General features: G+C 44.2%; 1 protein-coding gene across 2 annotated transcripts; it reads right to left on the bottom strand.

Annotated features, from left to right (window-relative positions):
• Positions 1 to 809: 809 nt before the first annotated feature.
• Positions 810 to 21669, bottom strand: LOC129851193 (rap1 GTPase-GDP dissociation stimulator 1-like). 2 transcript variants are annotated; one of them, XM_055917567.1, is made up of 14 exons: positions 21316 to 21669; positions 19243 to 19347; positions 17146 to 17268; positions 15927 to 16052; positions 15549 to 15677; positions 15221 to 15346; positions 14933 to 15076; positions 6544 to 6675; positions 6182 to 6316; positions 5808 to 5933; positions 3630 to 3769; positions 3381 to 3507; positions 2538 to 2666; positions 810 to 2396 (listed from the first exon to the last, which is right to left on the bottom strand). In XM_055917567.1, the coding sequence occupies exons 1-14, from the start codon at positions 21326 to 21328 to the stop codon at positions 2269 to 2271; spliced, it is 1683 nt and encodes a 560-aa protein (XP_055773542.1). In that variant the 5' UTR covers positions 21329 to 21669; the 3' UTR covers positions 810 to 2268. The 2 variants fall into 2 exon arrangements, with proteins under 2 accessions (XP_055773542.1, XP_055773551.1); XM_055917576.1 differs by lacking the exon at positions 17146 to 17268.
• Positions 21670 to 22482: the final 813 nt, after the last annotated feature.

Genomic DNA, 22482 nt, shown 5'->3' with positions numbered 1-22482 from the left:
GATCACCCATATGTTGGCCACTGTGCAATCTGTGAAAATCTGTCGCTACCCAATGATACACGTACAAGCATGTACTCACACACATAGATCACACACACACACACACACACACACACACACAGACAGACAGACAGACAGACAGACAGACAGACAGACAGACAGACAGACAGACAGACAGACAGACAGACAGACAGACAGACAGACAGACAGACAGACAGACAGAGTACTGTAAGTGTGTACATACTGAGACTCATTTCAATAAGGAGCCCTGGAGAAGCATCTACTGTACCCTAAAACCATGTTGCCACCTAGTGGTTAGAGTGGTTGTCTTCCTTTCTAATGTGCTACGTTGTTGTTTCCCTGTCCTTCTACAGGCGGGACATACAAGGGCTTTTTACACAGTATGCATGGTGTAAAGCACAGTACGGGCCTTTAAAACCCAACTAAAACATTACCTCTCCTGTAACCACTGAGGCTTCACCACAACTCATTCTCCTCATAGGGAAAGAGCCTAAAGGAGTCTGTGTGAAACAATGTGTTAATCAGTGTTTCGAGTACGTTAGCAGAGTGAGAAGAGCAGCCATCATGTTCGGAAAATGACAAGTAGACAGCAGACCCAGTATTGAATTGTAGGAAAAAAAAGACCAGCAGCCCTCCTTGTCTCCTTCAGTTTTTTTCACCTGTCCTATGTTTTCAGATCAGTGCAGATGAAGGAAAGGAGACAAGGACAGGAAGTCTTTTAGAGAACTGAAACACACCCACAGTCATTCATATATACTCCAATGAACAGAAAAGAGTCACAGGCCATGGCCATTTATATATTTTTTTATTTCCAGTTGTTTCTGTAAGCCACCCTTTTTAAAACACCAAAATAGTTATATTTCAAAGATAAATTCAATAACAACAACTCAGCTCCCATTGAGTAGCCTATTAGGTACTATTAAGGACAGACAGAAGGACGGAGTGCTGTTTTCAGTTGATATTCACGATATAAATGCTTTTGAAATAGCCATCCAGTCTCCGTCGGGCTCTAGACACCTTAACAAATTGGTCTTAAAAGGAGTTGGATGAATCAGTGGGGCTCTGAGTGCAACATTAAAGCTCCCTTCATCACGAGCCCTTTGCTGCCCCAGCATTCTCACAACATATTGATCTCTTTTAATCAGAATGTTGGAGCTGGCACCCAGTGGGAAAGCTGCCTGACACTCTCACAGCTCTGTAATGATTACCCTGCCCAGTGCCCACCCACCTGGGCTCTTAGATAACTAGGACTGAGCTAGATGTTATTTTTGGGATACATGTCTGGAGATATTCCCTCTGACAACATGGGATAAAAACCTCTTAGGTCTACAGTTACTGTTATCTTCCTGGTAACCTGGATGACAATCAAAGAATACTTTGGAATAAACTCCAAACAATTGTTAATCAGATTAGATTTCTTACTTCCTTACGCACAGTTTTAACAATTAGAATGTACTTTGGTAAAAGATCCTGATTGAGATATTGACTTTGAATGCTTTTCTTGTCCTGTACACTGTAGATATTGCCAAGAGGATCTCACTAAACGGGATCCACAGAGAAGAGACAGGCATGGTCATATTCTTGGAACATTTACATCCATATACATTGGTCAATATAGAGCATAGATAGAACATCACATTAATAAACAGTGTCAGATGTTAGTTTTATGTTTTCCATTGAGGAAACACATTAGATGCTATGAAATAGTAGCCATCATTAACTCTATGGCGCATACATACACAAACATTTTCCTTTGACAATATACACTGGTCCCTACAGGAAATCTACATAGTGTACATTCAACTGATTGGTGTACTGATTAGAATAGCTATTTCACACATACAGTAAACACTCTTTCTACAGATGGTCATGATGAGTGAACCGGGGATGTTGTGCTTCGTGTGCGTTTTACATGGGTTGGCTCATTCAGCTTGTGCTTCGAACATCGGCTATCACCTTGTTACCTCTCTGTCAGATTGGGTTGGTCAGTCCTAGCATATCTCTGTCCAACTGTGTTCTCCATAGGCCAGGTGAATGAAAACCCAGCTTTGGAAGACTGTCAATATGTGCGTCTTTTCAAACCCTCCACCTCTTTTCCCCTTTCAGAGCGAGGGATGGGTTGTTCTCTGGTGAAGTGCGGTTGATGGGTAGGATGGTGTGGTCACGGTAGTAGGGGTGATTGTGGTGGCACGTGGTGCGGAGAGTCTATGATCACACTGACCAGGGCAGTGGTCCGGTCAGGACAGTCTAGCTGGTTTCAGAGAGCATGGCCAGCACTGTGTCGGCCTGTGTGGCTAGTTTGGTGCTGGAGTGACCAGAGAGCTTGGTGAGCGTCTCCTTCAGGTTTAGAGATTCCATTTCTTCCTTCATCATGCCTGAGAGAGTGAGAAAGAAGTAGAGAGAGGACATGTGTGTGTGTGTGTGTGTGTGTGTGTGTGTGTGTGTGTGTGTGTGTGTGTGTGTGTGTGTGTGTGTGTGCGTGCGTGCGTGCGTGCGTGTGTGTGTGTGGTACCTACTGGTGTTGGCCAGGCTACAGATGAGGCCTAGGGCGCTGAACTTGACCTCCACTGCCCCCACTGGGTCTTCCAGCATCTTCTGCAGTGTAGGCAAGAGCTCTGCCTCCTGGAATGATTCCTGCATGGAGTCTGTAGAACAGCAGGACACACGCAAAACACGCAAAGAGTGTGTGTTAGTCTCTCATTTACAGTAAGTACATTACGGTATATGTACATTGGTATGCGGGGGCATTAGTATAAACTAAAATAAGCTTACAGTAATTCACCATTGTAAAATATGAGCTGATATTATTACATTAGCAGCATATTATTACATACTGATATAATATATACTGACATTATTACAAATATACACTTAGTATACCAAACTTTAGGAACACCTTCCTAATATTGCCCTCAGAACACCCCCCTTTCGCCCTCAGAACAGCCTCAATTCGTCGGGGCATGGACTCGACAAGGTTGTGTCAAGTTGGCTGAATGTATTTTTGGTGGGGGACCATTCTTGATACACACAGGAAACTGTTGAGCGTGAAAAACCCAGCAGCATTGCAGTTCTTGACATAAACCGGTGCGCCTGGCACTTACTACCATACCCCGTTCAAAGGCACTTAAATCATCTGTCTTGCCCATTCACCCTCTGAATGGCACACATACACAATCCATGTCTCAATTGTCTAAAGGCTTAAAAATCCTTCTTTAACCTGTCTCCTCCCCTTCATGTGTATTAGTTCTGGTTACTGTCAGTAAACCTGTATCTAGTTATATTATGCTAGTCCAAATGGTAGCTTTAGATGTATTGGTCTTCCCCTCTGAATGCTCTCAAAGGATAGTAGAATCCCTCACCAATGTCAATGGCAGATGCAATTGTCAGGGCAACCAGGGCTTCATTCTGCATGATGACGTGTTCACTGGTTGCCATGGAGATGAGGTGACGCACCCCATCTGCTTTGGTTACAGCGTTGATGACTTCCTGTCAAAGTCAGGAGGGAGAGAATCAGCCTCTAGAAGCGATGGGGATTACGTACTGTATGCATGGTGTGTGTGCGTGCGTGGGTCTGTGTGTGTGTGCACGCGCATGTGTGTGTGTCTCACCGGAGCACGACTGTGTCTAATAAGGGCAGCCAGGAGGCGGTTTGCCTCTCCCCTGACCCCTGCATGGTCCCTTGCCTCACACCACTCCATGACCCTCGCCAACAGAACCTCATCTTTGCCCAGCACTGTAGCTGCCTCCTCTGACAGAGGTCGAAAGGAAGGAACGGAGGAAGAGAGAGTCGGAGGAAGAGAGAGAGAGGGTGTGAGAGATTGAGTGAAGGGAGAGAGTAGAGATGAGAGAAATATGTTGGGTAGAAAGGGATGATTGAAAGAGAGGGATATAGAGGAGAGAGACAAAAGGAGAAGGGAGGAAAATTAACAACAGAAAGGATCAGAGAGGGTGAGGACATTAGAAGTGTCAAGGAACAGGGGATTGAAGAAGTTAGAAAGAGAACCACAGAGACGGGCAAAGAAACAGAGTCAAGATTGAGGTGGGGTGGTGAGCAAAGAGAACAGGAGTGAGAAAGCAGACTCAAGAGTGGTGATTCCCTTTAGACTAGTGTATTACCTCAGTAGACTCCAGTAATCAAGGGGAGCCACAGTACCCTGCAATTTACCGTGACAGGTCATAGCAGTGCCTGTGGCGGCTTGGTATTTACTCTATTGTTTGGGGCTGAGAACTCCCACAGACAGTGTAAATAGGCTGTGATTCCAACAGTGCTGTTGGACATAGTATAGCATTACAACATCTAATGGAGCTGAATTAACTATCAATTACAGGTGGTTGGTGTGGGAACAACAGCCCTGTTTCGCACATTTATCACAAATAAAATGACTCCCACCACATACAGTTGCAGCCAAGTGTATTTGCACGCTTGCACGTTTCTTACACAATTCCCTACTTCAAAAAATACTTTGAAATTGAAAAAGGTCTGGCCTTGAGGTTTGATAACGCTGTGTGCTTGCTTTGCTGCCTCTGGCACTACGGGCCTTGAATGTGTGCAAGACATTGTGAAATCTGCATATTACAAGGTGTCTTGGAGTGCAGCGTTCAACCCAGTGTCCAAAAACAGTGTCTCTTGAGGGTTGTGGGTTTTCCAGCAGGAGAAGAATCCCAAAACACACGTTTAAAAAATCACCCAGATATTGTTCAAGAAGAAACGTTGCACAGTTCTGGAGTGGCCAACGATGAATCCAGATCTGAATCCCATCGAAAACCTATGGAGAGATCTGAAAACAGTTGGTGGAAGGCACACCTCAAACTTTAAAGAATTGGAGCAATTTGCAGTTGAAGAGTGGGGCAAATTGCCAGTAGAAAGGTGCAGCAAGCTCATTGATGGCTACAAGAAGCATTTGTCTGCAGTTATTTTGGCCAAAGGCTGTGCAATCAAGTACTAGCTCTGGGTGCCAATCAATTTGTCAATGCCATTTGCTTTTATTTTCGGAATTAAAATTGTAAAAGTAACGGTGCTACACATAGGATTTTTTTGTAGAATTGTAGCATTGTAATTTCAGAAAATGTCCATAACATATCATTGTACCATCTAAATCACTGTGAAATATATTTTAAATAACAAAAAGTAGTGTTTTTACAGCTTCAAACAGCTGTGAAAACGATATTTTTTGTTATTGAAAATATATTTCACAGCGACTTAGACGGTACAATGACTCCCTACACTATTGTTTTCTCACATAAACTGAAGAATTTTACAGCCAAGAAATGAGTGCAATTTCCACTAGATAAAAAAGCCAGAAAGTCAGAACAGTTTTCCCAGTTTATCAACAGATGCCACAAGGGCGGGAAAAATCAATTGGCAAATATCACAGCCAATCACAACACTGGCAGGTAAATAATACTCTGAAACATTATCATTCCACTGTTAGTGGCAGATATTATCAACATTTTCTGAAATTAAAATGCTAAGATTTGTGCAAATCCATTGTGTAGCACCTTTAAGTTTACCGAAAATAAATCGGTTGTGCGATGTTGAAAATATAATAACAATGTGTGGAGACCAAAAGTATTTTTCCTCAAATTTCTATATATTTTAAAAGAAATAGGGATTTTTTAAAAGAAAAGTGCAAGGGTCCCAATATGTTTGGCTGCTACTGTACAATTACCTCTGTCCCAACTAAATGCATTTTGCCTTTATGATTTTAGCTTAATCAGATACAGTATAACCCACACATCTACACTGAGCACACACCCCTCCTCCACCATACACCTTTCCCACTCACCTTGGCCATCCACCATCATGCGCAGGGTGCCCAACAGTTTGAACTGCACTGGGGGCATGTCAGAGCGCAGCAAGGTCCTGATTCTCTCTGTCACCCCGTCCTTCAGCATCCTCACCTTATTAGTGGCTGAAACACCAGGGAGAAGAGGGATCAGAAAGGTCAGAGCTGACAGTCCTGAGAACAGCTTACAAGAGAATACCATTAGTGATTCATTTCACGGTGTCAGTTTGTAATTCAGTGGTGGGGTCAGTCGGGTCGGTGGGGTCAGTGTGAAATGAGTGCAATTTCCACTAGATAAAACAGTGTGTGTGTGTGTGTTTGTGTGTGTGTGCACGCATGCATGTGTGTATGTGGTTATTCATCCTACTATGCACCTGGGATGGCCAGGTTTCTGAGAGCGCTCAGTCCGGCATGCTGGACGGACACGTCGCCTTCGTCCACATGCTGTTCTAGCAGGGTCAGGATATGTGGAACCACCCCCAGCTCCAACATCTTCACACAGTTACTGTCTGAGAAGGTTGAGAGAGGAAGGGCGATAGAGACAGGGTAGAGAAAAGACAGTAATTGATGAGAAGAGACCGAGAAAAGATACAGAGAGAGAAAGAGGCGATAAGGTAATCAAATAGGAAGATAGACAGGGGCTTAGAACATCAGAGACTGGGGAGAATCCATTCTCATGTCAAAACCAAAGTAGGCAATGCAGATGTATCAATCTGAAGGCATTTTGCCATCTTACCGTTCCTGGCAAAATTGGCGATGGCCAGGGCTCCAGACAGCTGCAGCTGAGTGTTGGAGGACTGCAGCCAGGAGAGCACGTCCTGGTACACCACCCCTGTGCCCTCGCCGAAACACTTCTGCATGGACTCATCTAATGCACCAAAACACAGCACACAGGGAAAGGCAGCACATCAGACTAGTCAACCACCAACCATAATTTTTTTGTGATCAATATTTCATTTTTAATTTTAATTTTATTTATTTCACCTTTATTTAACCAGGTAGGCTAGTTGAGAACAAGTTCTCATTTACAACTGCGACCTGGCCAAGATAAAGCAAAGCAGTGCAACACAAACAACAACACAGTTACACATGGAATAAACAAACATACAGTCAATAACACAATAGAAAAAAGTCTATGTACAGTGTGTGCAAATGAAGTAAGATAAGGGAGGTAAGGCAATAAATAGGCCATGGTGGCAAAATAATTACAATTTAGCAATTTAAACACTGGAGTGAAAGATGTGCAGAAGATGAACGTGCAAGTAGAGATACTGGGGTGCAAAGGAGCAAAAAAAAAAAATAACAGTATGGGGATGAGGTAGTTGGATGGGCTATTTACGGATGAGCTATGTACAGGTGCAGTGTCCTGTGAGCTGCTCTGACAGCGGCGCTTAAAGTTAGTGAGGGAGATATGAGTCTATTTATCAAATAAATAGAAACAGATAGAAATCATCACATTTTTACTCATAAAAATCAGCTCATGCGATGTGTTGATTATGATGATATGTGTTTCTTTATATGTGTGTACAGTACCAGTCAAAAGTTTGGACACACCTACACATTCAAGAGTTTTTCTTTATTTTTTACTATTTTCTACATTGTAGAATAATACTGAAGACATCAAAACTATGAAAAAACACACATGGAATAATGTAGTAACCAAATCAAAATATTTTTTATATTTGTGATTCTTCAAAGTAGCCACCCTTTGCCTTGATGACAGCTTTGCATACTCTTGGCATTCTCTCAACCAGCTTCACCTGGAATGCTTTTCCAACAGTCTTGAAGGAGTTCCCACGTATGCTGAGCACTTGTTGGCTGCTTTTCCTTCACTCTGCGGTCCAACTCATTCCAAACCATCTCAACTAGGCTGAGGTCAGGTGATTGTGGAGGCCAGGTCATCTGATGCAGCACTTCATCATTCTCCTTCTTGGTCAAATTGCCCTTACACAGCCTGGAGGTGTGTTGGGTCATTGTCCTGTTGGTAAAACCAATGATAGTCTCACTAAGCGCAAACCAGATGGGATGGCGTATCGCTGTAGAATGCTGTGGCAGCCATGCTGGTTAAGTGTGCCTTGAATTCTAAGTTAAGCACCCCCACACCATCACACCTCCTCCTCCATGCTTCACAGTGGGAACCACACACACAGAGATCATCCGTTCACCTACTCTGCGTCTCACAAAGACACGGCGGTTGGAAACAAAAATCTCAAATTTGGACACATCAGAACAAAGGACAGATTTCAACCGGTCAAATGTACATTGCTTGTGTTTCTTGGCCCAAGAAAATCTCTTCTTATTATTGGAGTCCTTTAGTAGGGATTTATTTGGAGCAATTCAACCATGAATGCCTGATCCACGCAGTCTCCTCTGAACAGTTGATGTTGAGATGTGTCTGTTACTTGAACTCTGTGAAGCTTTTATTTGGGCTGCAATCTCGGAGGCTGATAACTCTAATAAACTTATCCTCTGCAGCAGAGGTCCTCATGAGAGCCAGTTTCATCATAGCACTTGATGGACATTGCTTTAAGACCTTCATGTCTTAAATCAATGATGGACTGTCGTTTCTCTTTGCTTGTTTGAGCTGTTCTTGCCATAATATGGACTTGGTCTTTTACCAAATAGGGCTATCTTCTTTATACCACCCCTATCTTGTCACAACACAACTGATGCAGATGCTGATGCTGATGCACAACTGATGCTCAGATGCATTAATTAACTTTTAACAAGGCACACCTGTTAATTGAAACGCATTCCAGGTGACTAACTCATGAAGCTGGTTGAGAAATGCCAAGAGTGTGCAAAGCTGTCAAGGCAAACAGTGGCTACTTTGAAGAATCTCAAATATAAAATATATTTTGATTTGTTTAACACTATTATTCTACAATGTAGAAAATAGTTAAAGTAAAGAAATGTATACAGCTAGCTAGCTAGCTACTGTAACTGTTATTGTAGCTTTCTGTTTGTTGCTACCATGTTGTTGTCATGTTGTGTTGCTACCATGCTGTGTTATGTGTTGCTGCCTTGCTATGTTGTTGTTTTAGGTCTCTCTTTGTATAGTGTTGTCTCTCTTGTTGGGATGTGTGTTTTGTCCTATATTTATATTTTGTAACTTTTTCATTTTTAATCCCAGCCCCCGTCCCTGCAGGATGCCTTTTTCCTTTTGGTAGGCCAATATTGTAAATAACAATTTGTTCTTAACGGACTTGCCTAGTTAAATAAAGTTTAAATAAAAAAAATAAAAAAAATTGTATGTTCAATGGCATCCCTCAAAGAGTTGTTATGTTATCTTTCCAACCAAGCGAAGTACAATGAAGGCACCAGTGATGTCACAAGAGGCGCAAAAGAGAAAGGAAGAAAGTTAGAAAGAAAGGATGAAAGGGAGAGAGAGGTGGGAAGAGAGTGGAAGACGGACAGAGAGAGAGATGGAAAGAGAGAAACAGAGAGCGAAAGACAGCAGTGCAATGTACTTAAACTTCAGTTCAGTATTTCAGCAACTCTTCTCCTCCAACTTGTTAGGCAATCAAATGTACCTACGGGGGAAGGATGGCCAGCCACACAAGAGGGTGATTTTTTACTAAAGTGGAGAAAGAGGCCATGCTAACCGATATTGATGTTGGCCATTTCGGAGTGAAGTGCAACATCGACCTATACTCTGACTCGGTGAGTGAGTTTATAAAGAAGTGCATTGGAGATGTTGTACCCACTGTGACTATTAAAACCTACCTTAACCAGAAACCGTGGATGGATGGTGGCATTCGCGCAAAACTGAAAGCGAGAACCATGGAAAGAGGTCTGGAAATATGGCTGAATATCAACAGTGTAGTTATTCCCTCCGCAAGGCAATCAAACAAGCAAAATGCCGGTACACGGACAAGGTGGAGTCGCAATTCAATGGCTCAGACACGAGACGTATGCGGCAGGGTCTACAGGAAATCTCAGACTACAAAAAGAAAACCAGCCACGTCACGGACACTGACGTCACGCTTCCAGACAAACTAAACACCTTCTTTGCCAGCTTTGAGGATAATACAGTGCCACCGTCGCGGCTCGCTAACACGGACTGCGCCCCACCCCCCTCCTTCTCCGTGGCCGACATGAGTAAAACATTTAAATGTGTTAACCCTCGAAAGGCTGCTGGCCCAGTCAGCATCCCTAGCCGCGTCCTCAGAGCATGCACAGACCAGATGGCTGGTGTGTTTACGGACATATTCAATCACCCCCTATCCCAGTCTGTTGTCCCCACATGCTTCAAGATGGCTACCATTGTTCATGTACCCAAAAAGGGAAAGGGTAACAGAACTAAATGACTACCGCCCCGTAGCACTCACTTCTGTCATCATGAAGTGCTTTGAGAGGCTAGTCAAGGATCATATCACCTACACCTTACCGGCCACCCTAGACCCACTTCAGTTTGCATACCGCCCCAACAGGTCCACAGACGACGCAATCGCCATCACACTGCACACTGCTCTATCCCATCTGGACAAAAATAATACCTATGTAAGAACACTGTTCATTGACTACAGCTCAGCATTCAACACCATACTACCCTCCAAGCTCATCATCAAGCTGGAGGCCCTGGGTCTCAACCCCGCCCTGTGCAATTGGGTCCTGGACTTTCTGACGGGCCGCCCCCAGGTGGTGAAGGTAGGAAACAACATCACCACTTTGCTGACCCTTAACACTGGGGCCCCACAAGGGTGCATGCTCAGCCCTCTCCTGTACTCCCTGTTCACCCACGACCGCATGGCCATGCACGCCTCCAACTCAATCATCAAGTTTGCAGACGACACAACAGTGGTGGGCTTGATTACCAACAACGATGAGACAGCCTACAGGGAGGAGGTGAGGGCACTCGGAGTGTGACGTCAGGAAAACAACATCTCACTCAACGACAACAAAACAAAGGAGATGATTGTGGACATCAGGAAACAGCAGAGGGAGCACCCCCCTGTCCACATCGATGGGACAGCAGTGGAGAAGGTGGAAAGTTTTAAGTTCTTATGAGTACACATCACAGACAAAAACAGCTTCTATCTCAAGGCCATCATACTGCTAAACAGCAATCACTAACTCAGAGAGGCTGCTGCCTACATTGAGACCAAATCACTGGCCACTTTAATAAATTGATCACTTGTCACTTTAAACAATGTCACTTTAAATAATGCCACTTTAATAATGTTTACATATCTTACATTACTCATATCACATGTTGTCACGACTCCTACCGAAGGTGGCTCCCCTTCCTGTTCGGGTGGCGCTCGGCGGTCGTCGTCACCGGCTTACTAGCTGCCACTGATCTTTTCCTCCCCCTTGTCTGTTTATTAGTTACACCTGTTTTTAGTTAGGTTAATTAGTTGGGCTTTATTATCCAGCCGGCCCGCCTGCTGGGTGTGCGGGATTGTTTTATGTGTACTCGTGTACACGCCTGTAAGTCACGGTTGTTCGTGTACGTGAGTTATTTTCGGGACTCTTTAGTTCCCCTGTGTTGTTTTGAGTGGCGTCGTTTTCACCTGTGTGGTGAATAAAGAAGTAGCGCTACTCTGAACTCTCTGTCTCCTGCGTCTGACTTCTTCCTCCACTACACCCCGGGCATTACACATGTACAGTACATACTGTATTTTATACCATCTATTGCACCTTGCTTATGTCACTCGGGCCATCGCTCATCCATATACTTATGTACATACTCTTATGTACATACTCTCATTTACCCCTTTAGATTTGTGTGTATTAACATCTGCTAACCATGTGTATGTAACCAATAAAATGTTATTTTATTTGATTGCCTAAATCAACATATGTTTTTTCTGACGGGGAATTGCCAAGGAGGTGGACAGCTGGGCAAGTGAAATAACCTTTTGTTTATCAATCACATTCTCTGAAATTATCTGAAATTATTATGACTTCAATTAATGTCATCAGAGAGCACGCAATGTTTCAAATTGTCACTTTATGCTTAAAGGTTAGTACCCTGTCTAGCCTGACAGAAGTTTGAGAGGGTGAAGACTGTGGCGCCGGAGTTGAAGCCCATCAAAGTTGTTTCATCATGGCACTTGATCGGTAAGTGTCCCAATTCAAATCATGTTCTGATAAGTTGTTTTGTGTTGGTTTCTTTATTTGACCACAGCAGAGTTCATTATTATAGAATGTGTGTATGTGATTCTCAGTACCCTTACAAATATGAAAATCTGCATACTGTATGACACAGATACGGGTAAGCATAAAGTAATCTTCTCTCTAACACTTTAAATGCTTGGGGTGGACCTCATCGGACCCTTCACGAAATCCAGGAAAAGGGCAACAGCTGGTGTCTGACGGCGAATGATCACTTTAACAAGTGGGTGGAGGCAATACCCATTAAGGTCAGTAAAGGAAGAGTGCATGCTTAACTCTAAATTCCCTTCTGTAACCCATTAAAAAAGGTGTTTGTAACCAAAAATGGATTGTAGTTTTGTATGATACCCATCAAGAACGAGACTGGCGAGGCCACCTCCAAGGCGATGAAGGACATCTTCAACACCCACGTTTCTCCTGAGGTCATCTTGAGTGACCGAGGTCATGAACACTGGAACAAGGTACGGATGTTATTGGTTATATTCTGCCACTAATGGTTTATTTGATTTATTTTTTTACAATTTGTTTTTGTTTTTCCATGGTACATACTCAAACATATTTTAATAGCTTACATTGTCAAGAGATATCGCTTTCCTACCCCCTCCTCCAGGTTTGGTGAATGGACCAACCAGACCCTTAATTAAGACTGTCATGGGCAAGTCCCTTAATTGGTACCAGGAAACGTGGGAGAACAACCTGAAGGTAATTCTCTTTGCACACAACAGCAGCACACAGGCCTCCACTGAGTACGGACGGGAGCTGTAGCTGTTGACTGAGGTAAACAATGCAATTGTATATACAATTATTGCATATACTGTATTCTTTCAAATTTGTGTTTGTCTATTGCTATTTTTGTATTACGTACTTTAAGATCACTGAAACCCCACCTGGAAGTTGTCGAACCAGATCAAAACGCCTTCGAGGACCACCTTCAGGCACGGACTGAGAAGGATGTGGAGGTTCTTGACCGGGTAAAAACGATTGTCCGTTGTTGATTTATTTTCTGTCCCTCCAAGAGATATGTAAGAAATGTATTTGTAATATGAAATATAATTGCATTTATTCCTGTTAACATCAACATGGCGCAGGATAAACAGAAGGAGTGCTACAGGAGCAGAATCGAGAAGGGGACCAAGTGCTACGACAACCAGGCGAATTACTTGGTTTGGAAGAAGGTACGAAAGGAAGGCGAGACCTAGGAAACCTCGCTGCTTTTTCGGTCCTAGCTGGTCACACCATCTGTTAAGGTGAATATAAAAAATTACAGATAATAACTATTTGCTTTTGCACACAAAATAACCCAAAGCTAGTTTTAGTTTCCCTAACGCTGATCTTTTTCTCTTTGTCTTCCTAGGGATATCTTGGTGGAAGCCAATAATCTTTTCCGGTTGGACAGTCGACCACTGAAAGCACTGATGCCCTACACTTCGGTGAAGCCCAATAGACAAAGTATGTTAAGCTTTGGTTGACATTTGCGAAAGCAAGAAATGGTAATTATGCTGAGCTTATCAAAATGTACCTCTTCAATTTACCTCTCCAAATGACCTTGGGACCATCGTCTGTCATTACGTCATCACAATGTTGATATAGCAACAGACGCTAATAGTTTATTGAATCCCATTGTGACGCACAGGGGGACACTTTTTGGCCGGGGGACATTATTTGGCATGACAGGCCCATTCCTCTAAACTCACCTGTCATCCCGGCTCAAATCGGACCCTGGCATCCGCCAACGTTTTTGGTGGCTCACCATGGTTCCGGACATCTCTGTATTCCTCGCCGCCTGCACTGTGTGCGCACAGAACAAGACTCCGCAGCAAGCTCTGGCTGGCCTCCTTCAACCACTCCCTGTTCCTCATTGCCCCTGGTCCCATATTTCACTGGACTTTGTCACCGGTCTCCCTCCGTCAGATGGCAACCCCACTGTGGTAGATAAGTTTTCCAAAACTGCACATTTGATTCCCCTTCCCAAGTTACCCTCAGCCAAGGAGACGGCCAAGCTTATGGTGCAGCATGTCTTCCCGGATCCATAGACTTTCGGTCGACATTGTCTCCGATCGGGGTCTTAAGTTCTCGTCCAGGTTCTGGAAGGCATTCTGCACCCTCATTGGGTCATCGGCCAGCCTGTCCTCCGGGTTTTATCCTCAGTGTAACGGCCAATCGGAGTGAGCCAATCAGGACCTGGAGACTACTCTCAGCTGCCTCGTCTCTGCCAACCCCACCACCTGGAGTACACCCGCAACTCCCTTCCCTGCTCGGCCACTGGACTCTCGCCCTTCGAGCATTCCTTGGGCTACCAGCTCGTGCTCTTCCCTGAGAAAGAGGAAGAGGTCAGCTGTCCACGTACCTGGAAGAGAGCCTGGTCCACTCTTCTTAAGACCACCTCTAGGTATCGGCGACAGGAGGATCGCCACCGGACCCCGGCTCACCGCTATCGGCCCAGACAGAGGGTATGGCTGTCCTCCCGTGATTGCCCCTACGGGTGGAGTCTGGAAAACTTTTCCCTCTGCTGTTTGTCTTCTGTTGCCCCTTACCCTCTGTATACATCCCACTTTCCATGGGTCTAAGATTAAACCTTTGTCTCACAGCCCTTTGTCTCCTGTTTCCAGTTCGAACTTGTCTCGTCTTGTCTCTTCAAATGTCCCAGCATGTTTTCCGTGTGTTACCTTCTCTCTTGTTCTTGTTTTATAGTCTTCCCGGTTCTGACCTTTCTGCCTGCCCCGACCCCGAGCCTGCCTGCCGCTCTGTCCCTTTTTGACTCTGCTTTGGACTACGAACCTCTGCCTGCCCTTTTGCCTGCCCCTTTGTCATAATAAATATTTTGAGAACTGAACCATCCACCTCCTGTGTCTGCATCTGGGTCATATTCTGAGTCGTGAGAGATGTGAGCTGATAGACAGTGAAATGGTGTGGGTGTGTGAGTGAGGCATGGACACAGAGGGTTAGGTTGAAGGGGAGGATAGTAAAGGGGTTCTGGTGCCTTCAGGTCAGGTTGAGTTCCTTACCTCCCAGCAGGAGAGACACGATGAGGTTGGAGCCGATCTTGATGCTGCAGAGATCATGGGGGTCAGAGCCACCCTGTAGACCTCGAATCATCTCAGACAGAGCCTTAGGCACCCCCGACTCCACAAACTGCAGCTTTAGCACGTCTGACAACAGCAGCACAGGAGGGGTGTGTTAGTCTGAGCACACATTCTTTCAACCCTTCATGTGAAAAGCATAAACCCCATACAGCCTATTTCATCTCACGTGTCTCTGTATAAATTATATTTCAGGCCCTTGTCCAGACTCACCACTCTCTCCCAGTGATCCCAGAACCTCCAGTATGATGTGTCTTCTCTCTGCGTCAGGAGCCCGTTTCAGCTGGGCTGTCAGCACCTCTGCCACGCCCACCTCTACCAGCGCCTCCCGCGCCGTGTCTGCACGGATCAGAGGCCAAACGTTTTTGTCTAAATCTTTATCTAACCAGGTCTTTCTGTTATGAAACAATTCTCATTCACAGATAAGATGTGAGGAACACAATATCAACTGGTTCAAGTCAGTATACAGTGTACAGTCTCCAAAACAAATGAGTCATTCCTCGTCTCTGTGACCCTCTAAAGTTCCTCTGGTGGTCCTCACCCATGTCGGCCAGGTTACAGAGGGCCAGCAGACATACGTTGACCAGTGGGTCATTCTCTGGATACTCCCTCATGATGGCCACCAGCCTGGGGATCACCCCACTCTGCACCAGCTGATCCTGCTGGGCCGCTGAGAGAGGGAGGAGGAGAGAGAATACAGGAAGGGAAAGAAGGAGGGAAAGTCTAATGGATTAAGACTGAGATAAATAGAAATAGAGAGGTGGAGGCACACACATCCACACACACGAAATTCACCAGGACAAGCATTGCGTGCTAAGATTACAGATTAATTTAATAGGGTAAAATTCATCCTGTCACTGCAGGTAGAGCCTGATTCCCTGTGGGAAGGCCCCGGCCTGCTAGAGTCAGTCCCACTCACTGTTGTCGAAACAGATGCGTCCGATGGCTCTTCCAGTGTGGAGCAACAGTTCCTCATCTGCACTGTTCAGCAGGGGCACCAGAACCTTCACTAGCCCCGCCTCAATGCACGTGTCCCTCACGGCCGCTTTAACACAGGGACAGAATTTCATCAATCTCTGATTCTACCCACAGTGAGCCTATGGCATTGGACTGGATTTTGGCAGATGTAAATGGAAATGACTCTAAGCGCTGTCAATGAGTGATAACCAAAACCACCCCCTCGTTTTTGGTTTAGGGGGTGGTTAGTACTGAATGCAAATAACTGAGTGGCAGAGGTGCTTTAAGCATAGCACAGAATAATGCATAGAATAAATAACAATGTATAGTGATGAAGGACAGGGCACATCAGTAACAGATATTATGCATCGATCCAGTATCATCTACATAAAGTTAGAATGTGTCAACATCAAATGTGTCAACATGCATAGCAAAATCAACTTATTTTATTTTAATCAGCGAGTCTTTCTAACACAGTATGAGTCAGAGTAGTAGTGATTAAGGCCTTGGTTCTCTACATTAAACTCAGATTGCAGGCTGGTCTCAGACTAGACGTAACATAGTAAATGAAAATCTGTGACACTAAAATTAGTATGATATGTTACGTTTGGTATGGTTACATAAAACAGAAGGTTACTTAAGGCAAAAACTAAAGTAGCGTTGTTGGTCGGGGTGGGTGTATAACGCAAACGTCTAGCAACCCGAAGGTTGCGTCTTCTAATCTCATCACGGACAACTTTAGCATTTTAGCTACTTAGCATGTTAACTAAGCCTAACCTTAACCCTTTAACCTAACTCCCAACTCTAACCTTAACCCTAACCTTAACCCTAACCCCTAACGTTAGCGTTAGCCACCTAGCCACCTAGCTAATGTTAGCCACATCAAATTGGAATTTGTAACATATCATACGTATTGCAAATTCGTAACTATTGTACAAATTGCAGTTTGTATCATATCATATGATTTGTAATACGTAACATATCATACGAAATGGATGATGGACATCGACAAATTAATGCATACCATACCAAACCTAACATACAGTATCATACTAATTCGAGTTTTCTGGATTTCCGTTTACTATGTTACGTTTACCCCTGAGTCCAGGTTGCAGATTGGTATTCATGCCCCATACCCCCTGTCCCTTTGTCTACAGTAGTAAGGGGGCATCTAATCTCACCTTCCCTGGCCATTTCTGCCACCACCAGTGCCACCTGGTTGGTGAGGAGACTCTTCTTCCTGAGGGACTGGGCCAGGATGGGAACGATACCACTGGAGGCAATCTCCACTGCGGCACCCTTCTCTGGGGACAGATAACACATACTTATATGGCAACTACCCATGGGCATGGATACAGAATAGAATGGAATATAACTGAGGATGGAAAATTACCATTGGCTCCATAGTAACATAAATATCTTTATTGACCTATAGACAACTTGCTAATTGTTAACCAGAAATGAGTTCTGACACAAAACTCTTGCTAATGTACTGTAAGTGTCCCAGCAGTAGATATAATTCAATTTCCTGTCAATCTTCTCTGTGTTGAGATTGATCAGGATCACTGGGTGCAGAGGTTGTCTTAGGCATTCCTCTTTCTACTCCTGTTTCCGATTAACAGTGACTCTAACCCCTCTGTAATGTCAGGAGACCAGAGAGAGAAACTAAAATAGAATCCTCCTCTGTTGAGCTTGGGAGGCAGATTCATTGTCATTAAAGCAGCAACGTGCAATAGACAGAGGAAGACCTGATATTAGCATTTCCCATTTCAAAGAATGACACAACAGCCAAGGAGGCAGGTCAGGTTGTCAGGCTACGCTGCGCTGCTATGGTAACGTCCCCTTGCCCGTTTTTGAGGGGAACCAAATTTAGCTGCCCGTGCACAGTGCAACCTCAGATAAACTGGATATTTGCTGGAGCAGAGAGAGAGAGAGCTGGAGAATAACCTGAACCCCCCCCCCCCCCCCCCCCCCCACAGCACTGTGATATTTTAGCCTGGTCTCATAGACTAGACGTAACATAGTAAAAGTACATACGGGACACTCAAGTTAGTATGATATGTTATGTTTGGTATGGTTACATAAGACCAAAGGTTCCTTAAGGCAAAAAAGAAAGTAGGGTGGTTGGTCGGGGTGGATGGGTAGGCGTATAATGCAAACGTCTATCAACCCAAAGGTTGCATGTTCGAATCTCATCACGGACAACTTTAGCATTTTAGCTAATTATCAACTTTGCATCTACTTGCTACTTTTTAGCTACTTTGCAACTATAATGCAAACGTCTATCAACCCAAAGGTTGCATGTTCGAATCTCATCACGGACAACTTTAGCATTTTAGCTAATTATCAACTTTGCATCTACTTGCTACTTTTTAGCTACTTTGCAACTAATTAGCATGTTAACTAACCCTTCCACTAATCCTAACCTTCCACTTTAATTTAACGTCAACCCCTAGCTAACGTTTGCCATCTAGCTAACGTTAGTGTTAGTCACCTAGCCACCTAGCTAACGTTAGTTACAACAAATTGGAATTCATAACATATACATTTAGCAAATTCTTAACATAGTGTACACATTTTTATTCATTACATATTGTACGAATTGCAATTTGTAACATATCATACGAATTGTAATTTATAATACATCACAGGAAATTGATGATGGATATCCACAAATTAATACATACCATACGAAACGTAACATACAAAACGTAACATATCATACGAAATGAAGTGTCCTGGATTTATGTTTACTATGATAAGTCTACCCCTGAGTCCAGGTTGGATACAGAGGAGAAACAGCAGAGGTGTTCTGAACACTCCTGCAACACTCTCACATTGAAGCAGTCTTTTAAAAGCTGAAGATTTGGGCTAAGACCACGACAGGCATCCAAAATCTCAAAAAAAGAGAAACTTTGCGCCTCAACCCAGCAACTCAAAAAAGGGGGGAAGGACAGATTCCAAAACAACCTGATGAATAACGTTGAGATAATTTAAGCTGAGACGATAGATCCGCATTGCTACTATAGTTTCTAGAAGCTATGGCCTTGCTTGCCATGGCCAAAACAATGCCATAAAAGCTGACTGATGGGAACGGGCAGGAGTGAGATTGATGAATCAGAGGTCAGTGTCTACTGCAAATGTATGTGTAGACTCACTCTTCTCCAGTAGCACAGCCAGCAGGATTAGGGTTAGGGTCAGGGTTAGGGTTAGGGTTAGGGTCAGGGTTAGGGTTAGGGTTAACCCTAAGCCTACTGTAGATGTGTGTGTAGACTCACTCTTCTCCAGTAGTACAGTCAGCAGGGTGTCCAGATGAGGCTTCAGCTCCTGCTCTACCAACTCGGTGCTCACACTGATGGCATTCAGTGCCTCAGTCAGGGAGTCTGCAACATACACATACACACACGCACACACACACACACACACACACACACACACACACACACACACACACACACACACACACACACACACACACACACACACACACACACACACACACACACACACACACACACACACACACACACACACACACACACACACACACAGGATTAGAGACACATCATGTATTAGTCATATCCTCCCGTAGAACAACTACCTTGCTCACATATACAACAAAATATTAATGTAAAAATAATACATGCTGGTAACCGTACATCCTGATGCTGTATAAACATCCACACTGCAACTCCTCATGAACCTTCAGGATCTTCCAATCTCATAGTGGCTTGCCAATGCACATACATGTCAAATGTGATGCACTTGTTAATGTTGGTGCAATTAATCCAAGCCAAATACATTGGCACATAGAGTATAGGACCAGAGTGATATGAATATATGAATACACAGGCAAAGAGGTCAAGTTGCATCATGGATTATACATCAGAGAGAGCAAAGGGGTGGCTGGCAATGGTATCCCCCATGCCAGAGGCTAGGAGTAGAAGGGAGAGAGGTGGTGAATGTGTGTGCGTACATCATTTCCGTAACATGCCTCTGTCCCCTCCAGCTAGCAAATATCGGACTGCTTGGTGCGTGACGCTGTCTTGTCACATCCCACACTTTCCTGCTTGATGATGTTGTTGTGACAGGGGACACTGTGTGTGTGTGTGAGTGCATGCGTGTTTGGGGGGCGGTCTCCCCGTTCAGGCTCTCCATTGGTCTCCCTCCATATAGACAAATGAAAGAGTTATCATACAGTATATACATTACTTATGTATAATAAAATATTTGATTGTGTAAGGAGCCAAGAATCTTATTGATCACTATAATCTTGGCCTTAAATTACTTTACAACTTCATTGAACCTATCTGAAAATAAAGCGATATGAACAAAAAAAGAGCAGAGAACCGTTGACTTGAGTGCAGAGAGAAAGAGAGAGTAAAGCAGAGCTTAGTCAATGTGTGGGTGTGACAGTTAGCTGTCCTCTGTGCTGTGTCGTCAACACATACTTTCTAAGCAGAGCCACAGACAGAGAGTAATCACCTTGGCTAATCCCTGGTAAGCAGTGGGAAAATAGAACCTACAGTAGGGGGCTATCAGGGTTATATATAGGCCCGGGACGATACCAGAATCGCAATACTCGTCATTATCGTGGCAAGGAAACTAAACTTATTTCGTAAAACAGACCTAATGTTGGAAACAATCATCCAGAGTCCCATTTATTTCATTTCCAAGCTAGAGCACACACTATTTTACATACAGCAGGTTTTTAAATTACCAAAGACTTTGGTCTGCTTCGTGTTTCTATTTTTGCCATGGAAAAAAACATGACTATACTGGTATCGTTACAGCGATACCTAGTAAATACACAGAGTCAAGTACCACACAGATCCCAATTTCACAGTTTCCGCTTGTCATTCAGTGTGTGTGTGCATGAGTGCGTGTGTGCATATGTGTGAGAGCGTCTAGGGAAATGCTGCGTACAGCAGAGTTAATCTGTTCCCCTGAGATAGATATAGGGACCCCCCCATGGTCATTATTACCACTGACATACCACAAACGAGGTGCTTCCTTTAAGTATCTCCAGCCCTCCAATCTCTCTCTCTTTCTCCCCTCCTATCCCTGTCTTCCAGGGTTGCTTCAGAGACATCCCGTTGTGCCCTGTCTCTGTCCCACAATGTTTACCTGGGCCTGTAATGTCAGCCCATATTACTATGACCTTTAAACACAAGACAGGGAACTAAAACAGACAGGCTGATTGTCTCTTGGAATCTGAGCTACATCCTTGTTGATTCCCACTGTACTGTACATCCCCTGCTCCAAATATTGGCAATGCCTCCACTGCTACACTCACTCATTGGCATGCACACACTGTAACGGAGGTTTTCAGAAAGGGTTTTTCTACTCACCCACGTCGGCCATGGCTGCAGGTCGGCAGGCGCTCACTACTGTCTCCCTGGGATTTTATCCCGGCTCTCTGGCTTCCTTCCTCTGCCGATACTGTATGTGTATGTATGTGTGTGTGTGTGTGTGAGTGTGTGTGTTTGACTAAGTAATGAGAGAGCAGCAGCCCTGCTTCAGGCCAGGCGTGCCCTGTCTTCAGTCACTGCGCTTGCGTTCTCTCTCCCTCTCTCCCTCTCTGTCTTTATTTCCCTCTGTCTCACACACAGTAGACACTGTCTCTCTTCTCTGTACCACTCACTCCCTGCCTCTGTTTTTTAATTCTCTCTTGTCTTTCTCCTTCTAGTTCTGTCTCACACAATCCCTCCCCCACCCCGCCCTTCTGCCTCTCTTTCTCTCTCTTTCGCTCTCTCTCTCGCTCTCTTTCTCTCACTCCCTTCCATGCTCTCTCTATCTCCCTCCAGCCCTCCTTCTCGCTCCCTTTCTAATACGCTCTAAATCCCAAATCTCTCCAAAGCTCATCAGTCGACTATTAGCTCCTAGGAGACACTGAGACTGAAATACAAGAAGCCATAACAATGACGCAAAAACGGATTCCCTTTACTGGTCCAGCCTCCCTGTAAACCTTTAAAGATTACTTTAAAAAGGAACAATAACAACAAATAAAAAAGTAATGGTTTGATTGCTAAATAAAGGTCATGATGCAGTATAAAGTACAACAGAGAGGCTACTGTGATAGGACTATCACTAGTATATGACATCATCTTATTACCTCTTATTAAATCATATTTCATTCCTATCAATAAGACTTACTGGGCCAACAGAGCATGAGACCTTCATTTCATAAGAAGTAGCAAAATGAGGCCACACCGGCGACACATAATGTAAAGTATTACAAATCCAGATAGAACCCATTACTGTAGTGGTGCCAGGAAATTCTGGGGCAGATTAAGAGGCTCTGTGAGCGAGTTGATCAATACTGGTAGATCACAAACCTCTATGTGGGCAGTGTTAACAACAAATTGATACCAAGAATAATTTCATTACCATGTCCATGGTTGTGTATAGAAGTCACCAACAGAGGACGTTAAAGAGAAGTCCAGCTTAGAGCCACATGGATAGTTCCATTTCTGCTGCCTTGGGTTTGAACAGCAGGTGGCAGTTTAAGAAAGCTC

The sequence above is a fragment of the Salvelinus fontinalis genome, chromosome 1, assembly GCF_029448725.1.
Source record: "Salvelinus fontinalis isolate EN_2023a chromosome 1, ASM2944872v1, whole genome shotgun sequence".
In the NCBI taxonomy this organism is placed as follows: domain Eukaryota; kingdom Metazoa; phylum Chordata; class Actinopteri; order Salmoniformes; family Salmonidae; genus Salvelinus; species Salvelinus fontinalis.
The sequence above is the reverse complement of the archived record's forward strand: the minus strand, read 5'-3'. Positions and strand labels throughout refer to the sequence as shown.